At 41.6% G+C, this 21,495-nt stretch overlaps 4 protein-coding genes across 6 annotated transcripts; all 4 read left to right on the forward strand.

The window, feature by feature from the left end:
* The first annotated feature begins 1,683 nt into the window (after positions 1–1,683).
* On the forward strand, positions 1,684–5,276 carry LOC137956345 (cationic amino acid transporter 7, chloroplastic-like). Of its 2 annotated transcripts, none has more exons than XM_068803809.1 (5): positions 1,684–2,109; positions 2,208–2,430; positions 2,878–3,226; positions 3,944–4,178; positions 4,317–5,276. In XM_068803809.1, the coding sequence occupies exons 1-5, from the start codon at positions 1,731–1,733 to the stop codon at positions 4,883–4,885; spliced, it is 1,755 nt and encodes a 584-aa protein (XP_068659910.1). In that variant the 5' UTR covers positions 1,684–1,730; the 3' UTR covers positions 4,886–5,276. The 2 variants fall into 2 exon arrangements, with proteins under 2 accessions (XP_068659910.1, XP_068659911.1); XM_068803810.1 differs by having other exon boundaries at positions 4,295–4,439.
* A 3,394-nt stretch (positions 5,277–8,670) lies between these two features.
* LOC137956589 (uncharacterized) lies at positions 8,671–12,214 on the forward strand. Its single transcript, XM_068804136.1, has 3 exons — positions 8,671–9,734; positions 10,766–10,949; positions 11,475–12,214. The coding sequence occupies exons 1-3, from the start codon at positions 8,988–8,990 to the stop codon at positions 11,972–11,974; spliced, it is 1,431 nt and encodes a 476-aa protein (XP_068660237.1). The 5' UTR covers positions 8,671–8,987; the 3' UTR covers positions 11,975–12,214.
* Positions 12,215–12,925: 711 nt separating this feature from the next.
* LOC137955779 (uncharacterized) lies at positions 12,926–16,561 on the forward strand. Of its 2 annotated transcripts, none has more exons than XM_068802897.1 (5): positions 12,926–13,322; positions 13,895–14,015; positions 14,381–14,823; positions 14,927–15,257; positions 15,448–16,561. In XM_068802897.1, exons 1-5 carry the CDS (start codon positions 13,279–13,281, stop codon positions 16,231–16,233), a joined length of 1,725 nt encoding a protein of 574 aa, XP_068658998.1. In that variant the 5' UTR covers positions 12,926–13,278; the 3' UTR covers positions 16,234–16,561. The 2 variants fall into 2 exon arrangements, with proteins under 2 accessions (XP_068658998.1, XP_068658999.1); XM_068802898.1 differs by having other exon boundaries at positions 14,408–14,823.
* Positions 16,562–17,229: 668 nt separating this feature from the next.
* LOC137955780 (tRNA dimethylallyltransferase 2) lies at positions 17,230–21,024 on the forward strand. The gene is given in 12 exon segments (XM_068802899.1): positions 17,230–17,524; positions 17,608–17,662; positions 17,847–17,926; positions 18,094–18,162; positions 18,251–18,314; positions 18,367–18,416; positions 18,419–18,520; positions 18,683–18,757; positions 19,373–19,807; positions 20,090–20,165; positions 20,253–20,404; positions 20,547–21,024. Coding segments are annotated over 12 exon segments (1,482 nt in total). The 5' UTR covers positions 17,230–17,374; the 3' UTR covers positions 20,721–21,024.
* Positions 21,025–21,495: the final 471 nt, after the last annotated feature.

Below are 21,495 nucleotides of genomic sequence, written 5' to 3' on the forward strand. Positions count from 1 at the left end.
GAGCAAGGATTTTTGGCGTTTTGTGTATCGTAGAACTTTCATGAACCCCCCTTTGCCCTCATTCGTGGGATTAATTAGTGTTTTGATTTAAATAAATAATTAGAGACTAACCCCAAAAGCAGTTCGTGAAGTAGTAGATTTGAACCCAATTAATATACTATTTTCCTTGAAGAAGCCATCCCAGACAGTCACGGTTAGGCAGAGACTGGAAGATTGATTTTCTATAGCAGTCAAAGCAAGTGAGGTCAAATAAATTGGAATGTCCCTTCCAAAGCATGAAAAGAAGACCACTTTGGGCTATTATTATACGGTAGGCAACTCGAATATGGCCTTGAATTAGGCATCAAAGTGGCCCACTTTGTTTCTTCTTCTTGGAGTCAAGACTCCCCTAAAATAAAATAAAAAAAATCTTATCCCTCTGTTCTGATTTCACAGGACAAGTAAATGTCCACTCAAAAGTAGCACACCTTTTTGGTGATGGAACACAAAACAGGACTTCACGATCCTGACCCTTGATGTGAACTGCCGCGGGCCCCACTTCGACCCAGCCCCTCCCTGATCTTAAAGTTTGATAGCCAAGAATAATACCAGTGACGAGAGAGGCGACCGACATTCGGGTCACATAATAATCTCAATGGAAAACCCCACTTGCTCGGTGGGCCCACCCCAAGAATCAGTGAAGATCAGATCGATAGGTCCGGTATATTTCGCGTAAAATTTAAGAATCAGACCGAAATAAAAACAGAAAATATTTTTCTTTATTTCCAAATAAATCTTTATGCACGTGCCACCATGTGACACGTGATAATCTTATAGATTCTAGTCCTAAAACTAGAATCTTACGCACAGAGGCAGTGAGTGAACTCTCGACGCCTCACTCGCTTGCAGCGTGGACAACCCGCCACCCGTGGGCCCTCCCTCTATGTGAGTCAGGCTGGCCTTTTGTCCCTGCGAAGGATTCAGCTACGTCAGTTTTAAGTGGTTTTTTGCACCGAAAACAGAAGAAACAGCAATTGGTTCCAACGGAACGGGTGGAGTCTGAAGTCTCAGAATCTCTAATACAGACCGGCTCGGTTCTCCCGCCCAAGCGCCGTACCGACACGGCGCGACCTTTTCGGCTACTTGTCGTCGTCGCGCGCCCTTCCCAAGACCTTATCAAGTTATCCCACCACCACGATCACGTTGATTAGACTGGGCCCACCTATGATAATAGTTAACGTAGGAGTCCCACTTCGAGGTGGGGCCCTGGACTTAGACTAGTTCTCGGTTGGATAGCATAGCGTAATGGCTGCTTGGGCCTTCCCAGGTTGAAGAGAACCCTGGGAACCCCAGCCTGTATTTTGGTAATTTTTAATAATTTTATTATTAATTTAGTTTTATTAAATTATGGAGAGATTACATTTTGGTAAGCAGTCAGGTATTCCATTAGAAATTAATGCTACATTTAATTCATTATTAATGCTTAAAGGAAGTTGGGCTGGCGAGATGTCAGAGAGAACCTCTTCCATCTCTGAACTCTATCCGTCTGCCCATTTCTCCCTATCCATTTCTCGCTAAAACAGTAAAACTTCTCTTGAAAACCGCCAAAAGTCTGTCCTGTCCGCCCCTCCCCCCCTTGCCCTGGCCGTTATCTCTCTTCCTCTCTCTCCCCCCTGCCCGTTATAACCCACCGATGCTGCTCCTCACCTACTCTATTCGCTTCGCTTCTCTTCTCCCGTAGAGGAAGGAAGATGGAGGGCCACGGCTCCTTCTCCAGCTTCCGCACTTACTTCCGGGCCCTCGCGAAGACGCCCACCCGGTTCGCCGCTCGGGCCACCTCCGTCTCCACCTCATTCGAGGAAATGAGCGGGGTCCGGACCCATTCTGGGCACCAAATGGTCAAGACGCTTCGCTGGTTCGACCTTGTTGGCTTCGGCCTCGGTGGGATGGTGGGTGCCGGTGTTTTCCTCACCACTGGCCGGGCATCCCACGTCTTTGCTGGACCAGCCGTTGTGCTGTCATACGCCGTTGCCGGTGTCTGCGCTCTTCTTTCCGCTTTCTGCTACACGGAGTTTGCCGTCGACATGCCTGTAGCCGGCGGGGCTTTTAGTTACCTTCGTGTTACTTTTGGTGCGTATTTTCACTATAACATATCGACCTTACTCCTGAGAAGGCTTTGTTTTTATTTTATAATTGTTCGTGTGATTTTATAACACCGATTTTTCCAGGAGAATTTGCTGCATTTTTAACTGGAGCCAACCTGGTGATGGAGTATGTATTCTCAAACGCGGCTGTGGCGAGAAGTTTCACGGCGTATTTGGGCACGGCCATTGGTGTATCGACGACAGACAAGTGGAGGTTCACGGTCTCTGGGTTACCGGAAGGCTTCAATCAGATTGATCTTGTTGCTGTTGCCCTCGTTCTCTTGATTTCTTTATGTATCTGTTACAGGTACCCGGAGGAATACCCATTTGCTTGTATTCACTTTATATTTGTTTTGCGCCTCTTCTTGAATGATTTAAAGTTCTTCCTACCATTTTCTCTGTTCAACACCTTTTAATGCTACCTGGTTTGCATCGTCATTGTCTTCGGTTCTTTTTTCAAGTATCTCAAAGTATTCACTAGCCGTGTATAGACAGACTATAAAGTGATCTGACAAAAACAAATTTTTGTTTTCCTTCTCTCCTTTAATTTTCTGGGTGATCTGTTTCTGATTCTATTTGTCAATGAAGCATGCATAGTTTCTTCACCTAGTTCCTTCGGAATAAGATACATTGTCTCGCTATGAGATCAAGACACATGGGCATTCTTCATTGTCCGAAAGAAATCTTCCTTCTTGGTGGCATTTATCGTCCAAAATTAATTCATTTCCCCTGTTTCTTCGGCTACAAATTTCAGCACCAAGGAGAGCTCCCTCTTGAACATAGTCCTCACCACCATTCACATCGCCTTCATCCTCTTCATCATTCTCATTGGATTCTGCCGAGGCGAGTGGAAGAATCTTACGACGCCGTTAAATCCAAGCAGCCCGTCTGGGTTCTTCCCTCACGGCGCGTCGGGGGTATTTAACGGTGCGGCCATGGTTTATCTCAGTTACATCGGGTACGACGCCGTGTCGACGATGGCCGAGGAAGTGAAGAACCCGAAAAAAGATATTCCGATCGGCGTTTCAGGCTCTGTGGTGCTGGTGACTGTTCTCTACTGCTTAATGGCTACCTCCATGTCCATGCTCGTCCCATACGATGCGGTAAGTTCAGTTAAAAAAGAAAAAAGTAATGAAAGTAAACACTGCTTTCGATTCAGTTCACATTCCTCTCCGGTTTTTTTAATAAACACGCAACCGGAACACGAAAAGTGACGGACGTATATGTATGTATATTATAGAACTAACATTCTCATAGTGCGCCAGAAATTGCGGAATTCTCATACCAGCGAGTTCATTTGAAATTGCTGGGGGAGGGGATTCTTGCCTTTAACAGTTTTCTTTTTCTATTCCTTCCCCTCTTCCGGACGGAATCTCGCAAAACGAGTTCTTGTTTAATTTCGCTGAAACTCTGCTTCTGCTTCTGCTACCTTCATTGTTTTTAAGGGTTGGCCTGAATTCTGGATAGTAGTAATGGCGTGACTCACATTCCTCACGCAAACTGAGATTCTCACATGAGACTTGTGATTCTTCTTTATTATCTACTTTTTAATATTATAAAAAATTCCCTATGCATGTCAGTTTTTCCATTCCTTGTCACCAGATTTCCTCTTCTCTCAATTGTCGGTGGCATTTTTCCCGGTCTGGAAAACCATTAAAAATGTCTGCGAGGAGTGCAGAGAATGGCGATTCGACGTGGTTTAACTGGAGCTAGTATCCTTCAACAATCGTACTTTGTTGTATAAAAATTTGTCATCTGTAGGAATTAATTGTAAGGAAGTCAAAGGCTACCCGAATAATTTGGTGAGCATATGTTTGTAGATGACGGATGTGGAATCTCCATTCGCCGCTGCGTTCAGAGGCTCCGAAGGGTGGGGATGGGTGTCGCATGTCGTGGGCGCCGGTGCGAGTTTTGGGATATTGACGTCTTTATTGGTCTCAATGCTGGGCCAGGCACGTTACCTCTGCGTCATCGGTCGGTCAAACGTCGTTCCCGCTTGGTTCGCCAGGGTCCACCCTAAGACCTCCACTCCTGTGAACGCCTCTGCTTTTCTCGGTATGTAAAAAGGTTTGGTGAATTTTGTTTGACTCATTACTCGGAAGCCCGGCAGATGGATCCGTCGGGCATCTTTTCATGAACTGGTGTGTTTTTTGGTGTTTGTTAACTTGCAGCTTGGGTTTGGCTTCGACACAGGGCTGTTCACGGCGGCCATCGCAGTCTTCACTGACCTTGAAATTCTTCTCAACTTGGTATCCATCGGAACTCTCTTCGTCTTCTACATGGTGGCGAACGCTGTTATTTACCGCCGCTACGTCTCAATCGGAACCACTAACCCATGGCCAACGATGGTCTACCTCATCTCTTTCACAGTCGCCTCAGTCACCTTCACTCTGGTGTGGCGGTTCGCTCCTCCGGGCTTGTCCAAAGGCCTCTTGCTTGGTGCCTGCAGCGTAGTTGCTGTGGTGCTTATCCAGCTCTTCCATTTCTTCGTGCCTCAGGCTCGAAAGCCGGAGTTCTGGGGGGTGCCGCTGATGCCGTGGCTCCCCGCCATCTCCATATTCCTCAACGTTTTCCTGTTGGGTTCCCTGGACGGGTCGTCCTACGTTCGGTTCGGCTTCTTCTCCGGGGTTGCAGTGGTCTTTTATGTTCTGTACAGCGTTCACGCGAGCTTCGACGCCGTCGAAGAAGGTCGTCTTCTCCAGAAGAATGGGGAAGTAGTCAGACCGACGTATGACTTGGAAGGTGGCACAGTTAAGGTGTAAAGAAATTAGACAACTCTACTAAAACCAAAATTTCATGGCCGTTGGAAGATAATGGGGACGGCGAAGCCGCGTAAGACTGAAATTAACTGAACACAGAGGATTTTGTATATGTGTAAATGGTTAGAGCCCCTTAATTTGGAAATGTTGATCCATTTCATCATCTGTTTAGGCCCACTATCTAAGCTAGTACATTGGTTAGGTTATTGGGCCTCCCTTCTGGGTATGTTCCTAATTTCTTCATGGGAAGTCCACCATGATATGTAACTGGAGCTCCTGTAAAAGCCAGGTTTGCATGGATTACATACCATCCATGGGTCAATTGGACTGTGTTGAATGTAATAGCCCATAAGCCCATTACGGGTTACGCGGACGTCATATATCGATTTCTGGATATTAGAACAAATCTAGACCAACATTGGCAAGCAATGTAGCTTAATAGACGATAATTTTCGTTAGAAAGGAGTAATGTATGAGACAGTCTTGGGCCACAGGCATTCCCAAATTATCACGAAAGCCCATTAACAACACGGCTTTTGTATTGGGCCTGATAAGTGCTGGCTTCTCTTGTAAGAGTGTCATTAATGATCAAGCCAGATGGATCGTCGTAACAACCGTACGTTACATACAACACGTGTTTTTTTACTCCATAAATATATTTTTTCCAAATTAAATAATTTCATTACCCTTTTAAGGATGCATTTCTTCATCCCATGCACATTTTCCAGTAGCTCGAAAAAGGAAATTAAAAAAAAAAGCCAAAATATAAATAACGGGCACACAATTCTAGGTTCCCTCCCTTGGCCACCTCTACCCGAAATCGTCATCAATATGTGCTCAATAAATGATTATGTACCAAGGTAAGGGTAGGGTCCCCACCCCATAGACCACCTCGTGTCCTGTATCATTCCACTTAACAGTAGAAACCCTCGAAGAAGAGAGGTGGTCCCGCCCTCAAAAACAAAACAGGCCAGGAGGGGCTTCGGTTTCTAAATCCCCAAATCCCTCCGGTCCCTCTCCTGTCTCATACGTAGGGATGTTCGTCTTCTCCCCGTACCATTAAAGCGAAAGGTATCCAATGTGAGGCATTGACTAGATCTTTCGACGATAAGGGTAGGGTGCCTCCTCACCCCCCGTCTCCTAACCAAATAAGTCAAAGGTGAGAGGGAGAGAGTGACATTTAGGGTTTATCATTAGGGGAGGGTTGCCTTTCCTTTGTCTCATTCTGCTTATCATCTCCATGTACCAAAAACCTTCGGGAATAATAGTAAAATAGGATGACCGAGAACGATCTGAGCCGTTCGCAAAGTTATCTGGGTAGATCGGAGCTGGAATTGTCGACTAGGAAGCTGCCGAAACCTTCGACGGGTGGAGATATTCGATTGGGTCCCAATGGTAGGCCCGAGATTTGACCGCCGACAATGACTCCGACCGGTTCTGCGGCCCGGCAGGAAGATCGAGTCTACCACCACGTGGAAAAGACGCGACGGTGCATTTATCGTCTCTTTGTCGCCTACTCGCCTTAGCTCGGTACACGACAAAGCGAAGATAGCTTCAATATTTTCTTGTCGCTTATACGGACTAGGGCTCACCTTAAATAAAAACCCGCCATTCCATTTTTTCTGGGTTTTACGGGTTACTGTGTGGGCCCTCGATTGGGTCAATTTGTATCTGAGGGCCTACATGGTTGATCTCCTTCTCCGCCTTCCGTGGTTCATATCTTGCAGAGCAGAAGCTGACGGTCTCCCGTGTCTTTTTCTCTACTCTGATTAGTCTTGGAAATCGTCTCTTATCCGCGGCGAAATTTTTGTCTCCATTTTAATCCCACTCGCGAAATCACCATGAAAGCATCTTCTCTTCTGAGAGAAATTAAACTGATTAGTAAACAGGGTGTACATGGAGCAAAATCTTAAAAAATTAAGGGCTTTACTCCTGTCTGTCTCCTGGAATCCGGCATTTTGCAGCAAATATAAACCATGATCTGGTTTAAACCAAATCTTTATTTCTTAAGAGGAGCAGCTTATGTTATCGACAAATGTCTCTTTAGTTTTCTACAAATTAAGCATGCTTTGCTTTGTTTATTAGAGATTTAACAGCTGGCTGTGAGAGGAAATTAAACCGAGTCTTTGATTCAGTAGCTTTATTTTCTTAGTCCCATTCGGCGTTCTCCAAGCGGCAAATAATTGTAAATGAACCAGGACGAGTTGTGGCCGATCGACGAAAAAATAATGTAAAAACTTGTGCTAAATAGATTGTTATTTCTGAAGCAAGTAGTAGCAGTTCACTGCTTGTCTACTTCCCAGCACGAAAGAGACAAAACAAAATAGTAAATCTAAGCCGGGGAAGATTCAAGTATGTTGCGCCATGAAAGTCAGAAACAGAAATCTGGTCGGATTCGCCTTAGTTAAAACTGTAACACATGGGAAACTAGAAGGGAAGGAACAGGGAAGATGGCGCTGAGTGCTAGATTCAATGGAACCGGGAGTGACATGAGATTTTCTGTCTCCTAATTCTTCCTCACCAATGCTTCCAGCTAGATTTTTCTTGAGCTACGTTGCTCATTCAATCTTCCAGAAACAGTATCCATTGAACTGGAAAATTTCCAGACGTGACCTGGAGAAGTAGGAGCCATTGAAAAATTTACACAGAAACAGCCATAGAAACGAGTGTCGGCCAGGGCATGGCTCCCCATATTCTGTTTTCTTGTCAAAGCCTCGACATGGCTCAACTTCAAACGTAGCAAATTTGAAGCTTCATTTCAATATCAGGGATTCTTTTAGATTTTAAAAAGGAAAAAAGAAAAGAAAAACTGTCTGAGCCACAGCAAATTAAACAAAAAGTACCCAATTGCATTCACAATTCACTACGGATCACATAAAGTTTTCAATTCAAGTGAAAGACAGTGGACAGGAGAAAAGACGTGACGTGTGTGACTTCTCTACACAGAGCGAATCAACCAAAACCCTTCCAAGTTCGAAGTAAACAGGAAATAAAACCCAGAGTCCCATCCTTTCACCCGATCAATCTGTTTTCGGTTACATTCGTCAGAAAACTAGTTTACACGGAAACAGAAGGGGCGTCAGTTACTTTCATGCATCACATGCAGGCGTTGTACATTTGTCCCTAAGCCGAAGATTAAAAAACGAAAGGCTTCCGAGTTTGACCCATGACCCACTCCATCTTCAATCCGAGTCAGAACACAATGACCTTGAAACTCTTTATTCTCCCAATAATCGTAATCCTGACTGATCAATATCAAAACCATATTTGTTTAATCAAGTGGAGAAAGTGGAGAAGGAGAAGATTAAAGAGCAAATACGCTTTTGATTTAAAAACAATGGCACCAATAATGAAAAGCATAGGTTACAGCAAAGAGCAAAGAGAGTTTCCTAATTAAAAACGAGAAAGTGGGTTCGTCGTAGTGACTTCTGGCTCAAATTGCCCACATCAAGTTTGTTTGGTGGGATCTAATTTTATAATGAGTCTTTGGGCTTGAGTCAATTTAAAGCGGTTGTAACTGGTCTCTAAAGAAGAGATTGAAAACGAACGGTGTCTCTAGGGAAGGAGAGGCCGTAAAAGACCAGTTCTACTGTTATGGTTCAGTGGTTTTTTTAGCCCAGGAAGGAACGGGGAAAGGCCAATTTGGCTTTGCTAGGAAGAATTAGTTCCGTGTTTGTGCCAAATTCTATCGTATCTTGTGTCAGTGTCCCTGTGACCCTGAGAGGAGAGAGAAATAAAACAGCAACACGGGGTAGGGAGTGGAGGGAGATGAGAGAGAGAAGCTCGAGATCCCACCTCTCCTCTCTGAGCCATTTTTTCTGGGTTTTTTTTAATCTGCACGCCTCGAAACCGTAAACGAGATTTCAAAGGAAGTCTCCTCATTCTTTCCCTTTTTCTCTTCTTCTCTCTCTTCCATCTCTCCCTGGCTATTTCTACCTGGCCCCTTCAAAACTCTAGGACTCGCCCTTTTCGTGTTGGGTTCAGATCTCTTTCTTTGCGTCCCCAGGCATTTGCAGTCGCTTTGAAGTTGAAATCTCTTCAACTTTTTTGAATTTCCATATTGGTTGAGACTGGGTTTTTCTCTTTTCTCTCTGTTCACCTCTCCATGGCGAGAAAGCATCTTCATGAGCTCTTGAACGAAGAGCAGGAGCCCTTTGTTCTCATAGATTACATTAACGAGAGACGCTCTCTGCTTCACAAGTCCAAACTTCAGCTCAGAAAACGTAAACCAGTCACTCCTTGTCCGGCTTTTACCGGTAACTTTCGCAAAAGCTCATGTTTTTTTGCCAAGAAGTCTCCTCTTTTTGAATTTCCTGAAAGAAGCCCGTGTCGGCAGAACATGCCTTCCAAAACCGCCACCCTGCTTTTGGAAGCTGCAATGAGGATCCAAAAGCAGTCACAAGACCCAAAACCCAAGCAGAAAATCGGATTCTTTGGGTCCATTTTGAAGAGAATGGTGAAACGGAAGCGAGAAATATGTGCGGAGGAGATTCGGGTTTCTGTGAAGGATGTTTTGAGGTGGGAATCGTTCAAGAAAGAGGTGGAAATGGATGCGCGTTTCAGCGAGAAGGGAAGCTCCGACATGGGCTTTTCGTGTTCTTGTAACACCAGTGATTGGACTGAGAGTAACGAAGACAAGTCGATGGACTTGGAGAGTTCGAGCTGTCGGTCGGAGGAATTTGAAGAGATGGAGCTGGTTAACGAGAGAAAAGACGATGATTTCCACTTCGATCAGACGAAGTTCTGTGAGAGCCCCTTTCACTTTCGAGTGCTTCCAAGCAGCCCAGATTCCAGATGCCGGACGCCGGAATTCTCGTCGCCGGCGAGGTCTTCTTGTTGCCGAAAAACAGAGGTCTGGCTTCTCTTCTTTTCAAAAAAGCTGCCAAAAACAGAAATCCGAAATTCAATGCAATGACATAAATACCCTTTTCTGGTTGAGTGGACCTCTGTGCATTTTCCGTAACTGTAGTGATTAAATTGGTAATCTGTGTCGTTATTCTGGAATGCTTCTAGTGGAATCTGCGCCGGCGGAGCCGGACTTATGGTCGTTCTTGTGTTCTTCTTTGACTGTCAAACTAAGAAACAAATACAGAAAGCTTAAATACCAATCGAGTTGAATACCCTTCTCTAAATCTCTACTAAACGCAAGCTTAGTCATTTTTAACAGTCGTTCCGTCGTTTTTCGTAGTCCCTCTGCCGACATTTGATTTTGCTATCCGGCGATCGGTCGCCGGAGATCAGTTTTCTTGTCTCAGCCCCGACCTGATAAATTTGTGAGTCATCTAAATTTTTTTTTTAAACTTCTAGCCTGTTTTCTCCACCGCGTTCTCTCTCCGGTGGCATGGCCAATTGGAAGGAAAAGAGGAAAACTACTTTTTATCATTTCCAGGTGCGTTGTGCACGCCTTGCTGGAAGGTATTTTTTGTCATTTCCGGTGACCGCATCGATAATTTGTAGTTTAATGGATTCACTGGCTGTGAAACGTGAGAGTTGAGAAGCTCTTCTATTAGTTTATTCTTACTACATGACAAAATGTTTCCTTCTGTTTCCAGCATCTGAGTTATTTTATGAAACTGTGTACTACCAACACAGCCATGGGACTGCAAATGAGAATTTTTAAATGCTCTTAGATGACCTAATCTTCTTTCTCTGGGGTTTATTATGGTCTAAATAACTAAAATGGAAGCGTTAGTTTAACAAATACAGGATCAAGATGGGAACAGCTCCCATTTACATCGATAGAGTAAGACGGTGTCAAAGACGGGTCTTTAGTAAAACATGAAAAAATGCATAGCACTGAAGTGGATTTAGCAGATGTCATATGTCAATCCTTCTTATTGTTCTGTAGGACACAGTTAGTTGACAATATTTTGATCGTTGCAGGTCATGGAAAGTGGAAGTAATGATGGTTGCTCTAGTCTGACTGATAAAGATGAGGAAGAAGAAGCGAAGGAGAAAGAACAGTTCAGTCCTGTGTCTGTATTGGATGCTCCATTTGAAGATGACTATGATGATCATGAAGAAGAAGAGGAGAGAGATTTTCATCAGAACTTTGAGACTGTACAAAGTATGCATCTCTTCCACGTACAATGATATTTCCGTATCTACATTTACGAATTATGCTTCACTGCTGTCTTTGACATCTGCCTACTTTTTCCTTCATTGTCATCCGCTTTTGTCTCCTAAAGTGCAAAGATGGGAACTGTACATCCTGCAACTATGTGAATACAGCATTGAAAAGTCGATACTGTATTAGCTTTCATTGTCAAAGTTTACGGTCAACTTTAAAGTCTCAAATTGGGAATGCTTTGGTCCCTTTTGCCTTAACCTAGCCTATATGACCTTGCTTTCTTCTTTCCTGAACTTGTGTGGTTCTTGTGTTTCTGTTTTTGTGAAATACGTAGCATATTTTGGCTCATCAGAGAGATCTCTATTTCACTTCCTAGGCTCTTCTGCTTCCGCAAAAGAGAAGCTGTAGTTTAGATTAAAAATACTAAATTATTGTCATGTTCCTTTTCTTAATTCTTAATCTAGCTTATTGTTTTCAAAAAAATTCAAATGACTGACATTTTCATTTCTTGTTTTGACACAGGAACTAGACATACACTGTTGAATAAAATCCGTAGATTTGAGAGGTTGGCAGAATTGGATCCCTTTGAATTGGAGAAAATACTTGATGAAGAAGAAGCCTCCGAAGTTGAACATGAAGCACATGAGAAGGAATTTAAGTCATCCACATCTGATTATGAATACGTTGATGACCATGTTGCAAGCATTCTAAGTATGTCAGGTGCTTGTCATCATTGTCAAGTAGTTCCAAGAGATCTGAAGATGTTAGTTTTAGACCTAATTGAGGAAGAAAGAGAAAATGCATTAGAAGAAATGGAAAAGCTGGCAAAAAAGGTGTGCAAGAAAATGGAGTCATGGAAGGATGTTGAATTAAACACAGTCGATATGATGGTCGAGTTGGATTTTAGATTGGAGGGGAACAAGTGGAAGCGGGATCCTGAGGAGGTGCAACAGGTTGGGAGTGAGATTGAATATGCCATCTTTGGCCTGTTGGTTGAAGAGCTTTCAGTTGACCTGGTCTGAGTTGCACAACACTCAGGCGTATGATATATTTGTTCTTCCCAGAGAAATTTGTTGATTTGTTTATTTTTGCTACCAAGAGGAGGATCTAACAAGCTGATGAGATTGGTACCGAGTAGAGAGCTGTATATGTAATGGGGCACTTGTGCTTCTCTGTGCATCCTTATCTTCTTCTCTAGCTATGACGTAAATTTTAGCTTTTCTAATTCCATGATGAAGGCCTGGAGTTTGCAATATGAGAAAGCTCCACAAACCTCGGTGATCGAAAGCTCATGACAAAACTCTGTGGCCATAAACGTCTGGCATTACAGGCTCTAGAAATGCAATCAATATCCGGCTCTCTACGTGGTTATAGAGATTCCAGAACTTGAAATTAAGCCTGAAACTGAGATTAAGTGAAGGCTGAAAACTTAAAATGGAAGCATCTCCTTCGATGGAAATGGAGTGGGGAGGAGGGACCTCCTTTTAGACTTCTCTACTTAGCATAGAGAAAGGGTGGCAGGGGGGGAGGCCCTGTTCCATCTTGCTCCATTTCATGGATGGAGATGGATTAGAGGGAGAGGGCCTCCCTTTCCTCTTAAACAGAAATTACTTTAATAATAAGAGTATTATTATTATAAACATCAAATAAATTAGCATACTTATTAACTAAAGGATGAAATGCCTTCCATTAATAAGGAAATATTATTTTTCAGATGCCTGTACGTATCAACAAATGAGTGTTAATAATTAATTTTTTAGTTTTTTTTTTATTACTTTTTAGGAGCTTTTAAAAAAATTCCTTTTTGTTTGAACTATGAACGAATCGAGTCTTTAATGTTGGTTCTGTCGTTCGGGTTTCTCTCATCAACACAACTGATTGGCATGGGCCAAAGCAACTGCACCTCTAGATCCTCGGCTACTAGTCTACCACCTCTCTAGATCAATCAAACGAGCCCAACGACTCATTTGCCGTGGTACGGTTGCTGCTCCTACGACGACGAGACGATCTACGGGGAAAAATGATGGAACATTCTTCCTTCCGCGTGATCAAGACGCCAGTGTGAGCAGCAAAAAAACGGGACCCTTCTTTTTCCTCTTCTCCTGCATCGACGTTTTACGAAAGAAGACCAGTAGAAGCCTCGTTTCCTCTGCTTTTGGAGGGTTTCAGGCGCTCTCACTCCTTTTTGGGTAGTTTCTCTTTAGATTTCTCAAAGTGGCTCTGGGATTAGAAGAGGGGAGAATTCGAGGTGATTTGGTGTCCGGAGTTCAGCTGCGGCTGAGTTTGAGGTGATCCTGTTGTTTACTGTTGCTTTGGCTGTCTGACAATGCAGAGCTCGGTGGTTGAAGATCAGGAAATGAAAGATCAAAGGTAAGAAGTTGAAAAGTGGGCATAGTATTTGTCTCTTTGTGTTCGCTTCCTTATTTGGGTATTAGGGCTTTGATTATGTTCTTCGGCTCTAGGTTAAGAGTTGGAGCATCTGGAGGAATTAGTGTTTTCTCTTACTTATTGTGATATATTTAGCTTTAGGAGTGTTTGAATTTGCTTTTTTTTACTGTCTTGGTTACTTTGTGAAAGAACTGCGGAACTAAGTTGGTGGTATTATTAATTCAATCAAAACTACTGAACGAGTTATGTTATCTTTGTTCTCTGTCATTTTGCTTTGGGAACTGAGTAACTCAAGATGTCTTATAGTGATTATCACTGATATAATACAAGGCAAGGAGGAGAAAGGTTCTTAATATGTTTTTGGTCCAATGAATTTAGATAAAGGCAGGTAAAAATTTATTGTCTTGGAGTAGGTTTTCATAAGCTTTAGATATCACCTGGACTATCTCATTTAGTGTGCCAGAGTTGCTGGTTTTCTTTAGAAGCTAATATTCATCAAGGTCTATATTATGGAAAGTTTTGGAGGAACTTAATGAGGACTTTGGGTTTTCCAGAAGCAACTCCTCTATGGAGGACTCTGCAGCAATGACTATTGAGTTTCTTCGTGCTCGGTTGCTTTCTGAGAGATCTGTTTCAAGAACTGCAAAGCAGAGAGCCGATCAGCTGGCTAAAAGGGTTAGTTTGTTAAATCTTTTGTATTTATGTAGGTATTCTGTTGATGATTATCTGTTTCATCATTCAAGATACTTCCTTTTTAAAGTGGCGATGATTTCCATTTTCTTCTTTGCCCTTGTTCAAAGTATTCACTGAAACTGCAATTTAGGAAATTGTTAAGGTTCACTGATAATCATTTTGTTCACTTAGATGCCATGGAGGGTTTTCATTTTTGTTTTGTTCATACATGGGCAGTTTACTTTCCTCTTAACTTTGCACATTTCTTTTTTTTTCTTTGTTCCTTGCTCACTATAACACAGGAAATTGTTGTGTATGTGCTTTTGTTTCTACTCTTTTGATTTATTACAAAAATTGTGGTAACATAGGTAATGGAACTCGAGGAACAACTGCAGATTGTGACTTCCCAAAGAAAGAAAGCCGGAAAGGCAGCAGCTGAAGTTCTTGCTATATTGGAGAACCATGGGATTAGTGACTTCTCAGAGGCATTTGACTCAAACTCTGACCATGATGGATTTGACGGTGAATCAAAAAGCAGTGATAATTCTGTTAAGGAAGAAAAAAACTGCATGAACTCCAAATTGAGAAAAGATGAAGTGGAGGATGGGTTATCAAGTTCAGGACTTGAAGCATCTCCTACTACAGGCAGAAGCTTATCTCGGAAAAGTGGGAGTAATAATCAAAGTTATTATGAAAAGAAAACTTTCTCTCAACCAAGGCGGAGGCAGAGCGGTTTCTTATCTACTAGTGGATCCTCCTCAAAGCAGCAATTGGGGAGATCCTGCCGTCAGATAAAACAAAGGGAAACAAGGTAAATTACATTGAAACTTCTCTATTGGACTCAGTTCTTGCTTTGTATTAGTTCAGATGTTCTAGCTCTGGCATCTCACATTATCCATCTCTTCTGACTTTAGAGAAGCACAGGAGGATGTGAGAGATGTATCCAAAAATGGACTTGCAATGGGGATGGATGAAATTTCCAATCATTTTGAAGGCAAACCTGAGACCTCCAATGAGGCTTCTCCCAATGAGGAAGAGAAAGCTTTTCTTGATAATATAGATGCATATTCCCCAGCCGATTTAAGGGTGCAATCTGGGTCTAGCCTTCATGAAAATGGTGAGAAAGATGCAGAGATGGAAAAGGTACTTGAACAACAGGCCCAGCTGATTGTTCGTTATCAAGCGCAGGAAAATGCTCAGAGGGAACGGGAAGAGAAATACAGAGAAGATAATGGCTGCTTAGTGGTGAGTATGCCAATCTAATGGCATGCAATGTTTACAGTTTGCCTATGTGGATATTGTGAACTTTGCCTTCCTTTAACTGGCATACCTTTTCTGTGATTCTCTTCACTTCAGCCTGTACCTGTGTTTTGACATGTATAAGCAAGTCCATTAACAGTTGATGACTATCAATAATTGGCATGCTCACTTGTAGGACTTGTGTGAACCTGGCAAACAGTCAGATGTAACAGAAGAACGAAACACCCCGAAAACAGGATCTGCAGAACATGTGGACACAATTGCACCTTTTCAAGAAGAACTGAAGCCAAACAAAAATGAAGTTCAAGGCAGTGCAGGAGCGGTGGATCCTAGAAATCTTAGTTTCACTCCGTCAAGTCCAATTGTACATGATCTAGATAGTATACACACATCAAGTTTTACCCAATTTGGAACTGGTTGTCAGGACCTTGCACCCCAGGGCAGCCAGGACAAATTGGGAGTCCAAATGCAGAAGCAAGATTGGTCAGTCGGAAACAGCTCGAAAGGGGTCGGTCACTGTGCTTCAAAGTTCCAGCCGCTTTCTTCTGGAACCCCTGAGAATTCTGCACGTGGCTTGGATATTTCCAATCAGAGTTTCTCCAAGGAGGAATCTTCTGGTGACCAAAAAAGCCATCTTAGTGTTGTGAATCAAACACCCAACCGCCTAGACGGTGTGTTAGAGACACTCCAACTTGCCAAGTCATCACTGCATCAAAAGCTCTTCAGATTCCCTTTATCTAGAAATGCCATTATCACATTGTCAACTACGCCACATAATCAGGTTTTGGCAATGGATGATAAAACACATGCTCCCATAGAAATTCCAGTTGGCTGTGCCCCGCAGTTTAGATTACCTACTGAATTACCACATGGTGCTTCTTCACACACCAATTTCCAGAGGAGGCATTCTGATCTTGCATTAAGTTTGACTGGAGGTTTTCCTGAACATGGGAGGAGGTGATGGTGAGAGGAATCTCACCTCTCCTTAACAGTGATTTTGCAGGACCTGGAATCCTAAAGCATACCATGATTCTTAGGTGGAATGATCGATAATGGGGAATCGATATCCACAAGCATGCCCAAACCCTGAATTACCTGCCTCGCTTCCACCCGCCTCGCTTTATAATCATCTTGGTGCTGCTGGGATGATACCTCAATAGCCATGTTATTATCCAGATTCATGGGGATCGGTGTTTTACTTATGGAGTTCAACTGAATTTGCACAAGAAAGTTGTCGTAGGTTTTGTTGAATTTTAGGAAAAGATGAATACTTCATTGATTTGATATAATTTGAGTACAATAAACCTTTATTTATAATAGAGGAAATAAGTAGAATCTAATTACAATTAAACTATACTTATCCCAGTTACACCCAAAAATTAAACACTGGAATATAAATCTTAGACCAATTAAACAACTGAATATAAATAAAATATTAATATAATTAAAATACCTGAAACCTCCATTTGAGAGACTTTTTGCTATGAGAGTTATATAAGACTTTTTTATACCTACTTTTCAATTATGTTAGAAGGTGGTGGATTTTTTTTGTCCCTTGTGCTGTCAATTATGTATCAATTTTGTTGCATATTATGATGTAATCATATGTTAGCTGTTGGATTTTTGGAACCATCGAAAAGAAAAGAAAAAAATAAAAATTTAACCATTATTATTCCCATAAATAATTAGTGAAAAAAAGTATCAAATCATTATCTCATTTTTATTAATTATTTTTTAAAATAATAATAATCATTTTTTTTTCTTTTATAGGATTCTTGACATACCCTAAAAGAAAGAAGGACAAAGTGAAGTGAATTCCAGGGAAAGATGAAAAATTGGCATCTTTTTAAGGACAAAGTGAAGTGAATTCCTTCCTAACTTCAATTTTGGTACTTAAACGAATGAAATTCAGATTTACTCTAATTTACAAGTACACTAACAATCGGGCCAAAATGCATCTCCTTTCTCCGTGAAATTCCGTATTAGGCTTTTCTTGGTTTCTTCTCTTGTAAAAAGTCTGGCGTTCAGTGGGAATTCAGACTTCAGATAGGCAAGAGTCGAAGGTCTCCAAAGAGTAGTTTCGAGAACAGCAGAACAGAGTGATGGAGTCGGCAGAGGGTCTGATTAACGATAACCCTAGAAAGCCGAAGGTGGTGGTAGTGATGGGAGCGACTGGCACAGGAAAGTCCCGCCTTGCCATCGACCTGGCTTCCTTTTTTCCTGCCGAGATAATCAACGCCGATTCTATGCAGGTATTTCTCACACTTCCGGCTTCCTTAACCTCTTTCCGGGTGTATCTTCTTATCATGTAATTTATTTCCAACTCTAACGACAGGTTTACGAAGGATTAGATGTTTTGACGAACAAAGTTCACTTTGAAGATCGCAGAGGTGCCACACTCCCCGCTTACTCCCCGCTTTAGTCGTCCAGTTGATTAAAATTGAAACTTTGTCTCGCTTCCTGGCACTCGGATTGGTTTTACCATCACTGAAAATAAATTACCACAATCATTTGCCCGATATGCACTTGTAGATCAAAATTAACCCTTTTTCTGTTTTTTGGATCTAAATATAGGGGTCCCGCATCACTTACTGGGGACTATTAGTGCTAATGTGGATTTTACCTCCAAGGATTTCCGTGATATGGCCATTCCAGTAAGTTTCATTTCGTTTATTTGTTTGGTTATGTTCGCTGAAATTGTTTACTATCATACTCAAATACTGGTTGGGCATTCAATATTGTGGTTATCTTATATCTTTACCGTCATTAAATGGCTTAAATATTCGCTTAGCATTCAAGATGTTTTGTTTTAATTCTTCAGTTTATAGATGATATATCGTCCCGCAATCGATTACCCATCATAGTTGGAGGTACAAATTATTATATCCAGGTATCCTCTTGGATCACTATACGTTTTTCTGCACGTTATATGGCGTTCCATTTTGTCCTGATAAGCAATGTTATGTCGTTTTCTCCAGGCACTTGTGAGCCCGTTCCTACTAGATGAATCAATAAAAGACATGGAAGACTGTCTTCCAGATGGTCCTCTTGGTAAATGTCATCCTTTTTTATAAACCAGTTCCATAATTATGAGTTGTTCTTACCTTGGGTCAATGGGTGTTATTGCAGAAGATCTACAGCAGGGTAACTTTGACGTGTTTTCTGATGATTTTGATTCTTCTTATGACCTTCTAAAACAGCTTGATCCACTTGCAGCAAACAGGATTCATCCAAACGACCATAGAAAAGTAACAACTATCCCAAACTTCAGACATCTATTGAGTTTTTTTTTTTCTTATAATTTTATTCTCTTCAGCTTATCATTTATCGAGGCATTCTATTTTTTGGTTAAATTTCTGTTCCAAAAATGAAATCAAGGTTTTGATTACTCTGAACCTTACTCTTTCTAGGTGAATCAGTACCTAAAATTGTATGCAAGCTCCGGTATCCTCCCTAGCAAACTGTTTCAGGAAAATGCTTTAAAGGTTTGAACTTACCAATTGCTATTGCTGCTGTTGGAGCTCTCTTGGTTTCCTAGACTGTTTCATATTTCTTTTCTTTTCTTTTGTTTCCTTTACTCGCTTAACTTGAACCTCTTGAAGCTAATATAGTTGTCCATGGCATCAGTTATCAGAATTTTTTTAACTTGTGCTAGAGATCTTCCACCATATGATCTTCAAATTTTGTATTGCTTTCAACTTTGTAGCAGACTCCTCGGCTAAAGAAGGAGCCTCCCACCAATCTCTTGTTGTAGGGAGTTCTTTCTCCCTTGTATTTTAGGCATTTCTTGCCTTCCCAAGCAATGAAAGTCTTTTTTAAAAAACATGAAAACCCCTATTGCATAGTGTGTCTTCTATGCTGTATTCTTTCTTCCAATTAAATAGAACTTCTCCATTTCAAAAAAAGAAAAAGAAAAACTGTATTGCTTTCTGACTTAAACTTCTACTCTTCATTCACATATACACCATGGAGGGCTTTTGTAGAATCCCAAAATATAGGATCTTCAAATATAAGTAAATACCCTGCTTTGTTTTTTCATGTTTGTGGGTGCTAGCTCTAAATATGAAGCTGATACCCTGTCATTTCTTTTGGCAGGACAGGAATGGGGTAGAGCAGATAATCTCAGATATGATTGTTGTTTCATATGGGTGGATGCTTCTCTTCCTGTACTGGATAAATTTGTTGATCAAAGAGTAGACATCATGGTGGGTACTGGTTTACTTGAAGAGGTATACGATATTTATAAACCAAATGCAGATTATACAAGAGGCTTGCAGCAGGCTATTGGTGTCCGTGAATTTGAGCATTTTTTAAGGTCTTATCTCTTAAATTCTGAGGCATGCAACTTTAGTCATTGTGATGAGCATGGTTGCACATCTGGCTCTGGTTCACCAATATCTACAAATGTATGTGACGAAATGCTAAAAGCCAAGCTAAGGACAATTCTAGTTACTGAAGAAACAAATCTGAAGATCCTGTTGACTGAAGCCATTGACAAGATGAAACTAAACACCCGCAGACTTGTCCGCCGTCAAGTACCTTCTCACTCTCTCTCTCTCTCTTACAGATACACTCCCACAAAATTACAGTGCCATACTGAATATTTAGATGTAGTTTACTGGGAAAAGGAGGGTGGCATGTAAATACTTTGCGAGTATAGCATGCTTATCTTGTTAAGATGATTTTGTCTTATTGTAGATTGAGTGTGAGGTTTGCTGATTTCCTACTTTTGTCTTGTTTGAATACCATCAGATTTATGTCTTAAAACATGTATAGCTAGAATAGTTTTAACACTGGTTGAAATGTTCTCTTCTCAGCGGAGGAGGCTACATCGTTTGAGGACTTTTTTTGGGTGGGACATACACTATGTTGATGCAACGGAAGCTTTTGTATGTAAGTCTTAAGAATCCTATTGGTTTTCACCATTACTAGACCTCTTAGCCTGGTTTTAGTCTTAATACAAGTTGCCCGTCTTAGTAGGCAAATCAGGGGATGCAACATGGATGAAGCAAGTAGTTGAGCCTTGTGTCACCGTCATTAAATCTTTCATTGATAACAATGCAAGCAAGGCCAAGCTGGAGCACAGCGAGATGTCTGCTTCAAGGGATTTATGGACTCGATATGTATGTGAGGTATGTGAATCTGTTTCTCAAGAGCCAGAAGGAGAACGTCTATAAGTGTTTGAATTGACTATCATCGAACTGCTTACGAATCCAGGAAGACTTTCTCAAAGTAATTAACTTGTTATTCACCTCTTACTTGGTCTATTGACAGGCTTGTGGGAATCGGATTCTCCGCGGATCACATGAATGGGAACAACACAAAAAGGGCCGTGGGCATCGTAAAAGGATCCTCAGTTTGAGGAAAAACATGTCTCAGATGAGATGGATCGAGGGATATGCGAATGGGACAGCTCAAACAGGGGTTGTAAACAAGTTCGTAGGCTGAGGAACAACAGCGGTTCAGACACTGTGATAGTATCTTTGCAATTTCATTTTGCCGATTTGTGGGTGTTGAAATTGTCCACTGAACCGGCTGCAGTTGATCCATGTAAGTTTTTTATTTTTTATATACTTTTTTCTTGCAAGAACTACTTATAGACAAACTGGAAGCTGGATAACTGGTTGATCAACTAGTTATTTCGATACGGAATTATCTGAAACAGTTAAGCCATCAAGTCTATTTTGTAATGAACTTCACTTGAGCACAAACCAGTCTTGTTGAGTATCCTGGATCACTCATTTTGATCAATAATAACACCACTAGACCCATTTTATATGTCCACGCCGCCTATTATCTCTTCTATTCTTTTGGACAAAGTGGTTTTCACTAAATAATTTAATATAATGTTTTCAAAATGATAGCAAGATAGATGTTCTAATAAACCGATTATTTTTTACAAATTTTGTTTAGCTCGGATCATGTTAGGGTTGGGTTTTTCAAAACCCGAACCCAAAAAAACCTGAATCTGCCAAACCCAACTCTGACTCAATCGCCGTCCTTGTGACCCCGTCCCCTTTCAGTTTCCCTAAACCTGGCCCGTCTCGGCTCTTGAGTCAGATTTGGGTTGGATTTAGGAAAATCCTTTCCCAACTAGAAACCCAACAAACATTTTTTCCCACCCATTTCCTGTGGGGAATCAGAAACCCGAATCCAAGATTTTTGGATCAGATGGCGTTGCGTCCCATGCCACCCTCGATAACTTCTATGTTCGAATCTTGCG

Source organism: Aristolochia californica, unplaced genomic scaffold (genome assembly GCF_029961685.1).
Source record: "Aristolochia californica isolate CCGP_79_NKW_82.1479 unplaced genomic scaffold, dmAriCali1.0.hap1 SCAF_2, whole genome shotgun sequence".
Taxonomy (NCBI): Eukaryota; Viridiplantae; Streptophyta; class Magnoliopsida; order Piperales; family Aristolochiaceae; genus Aristolochia; species Aristolochia californica.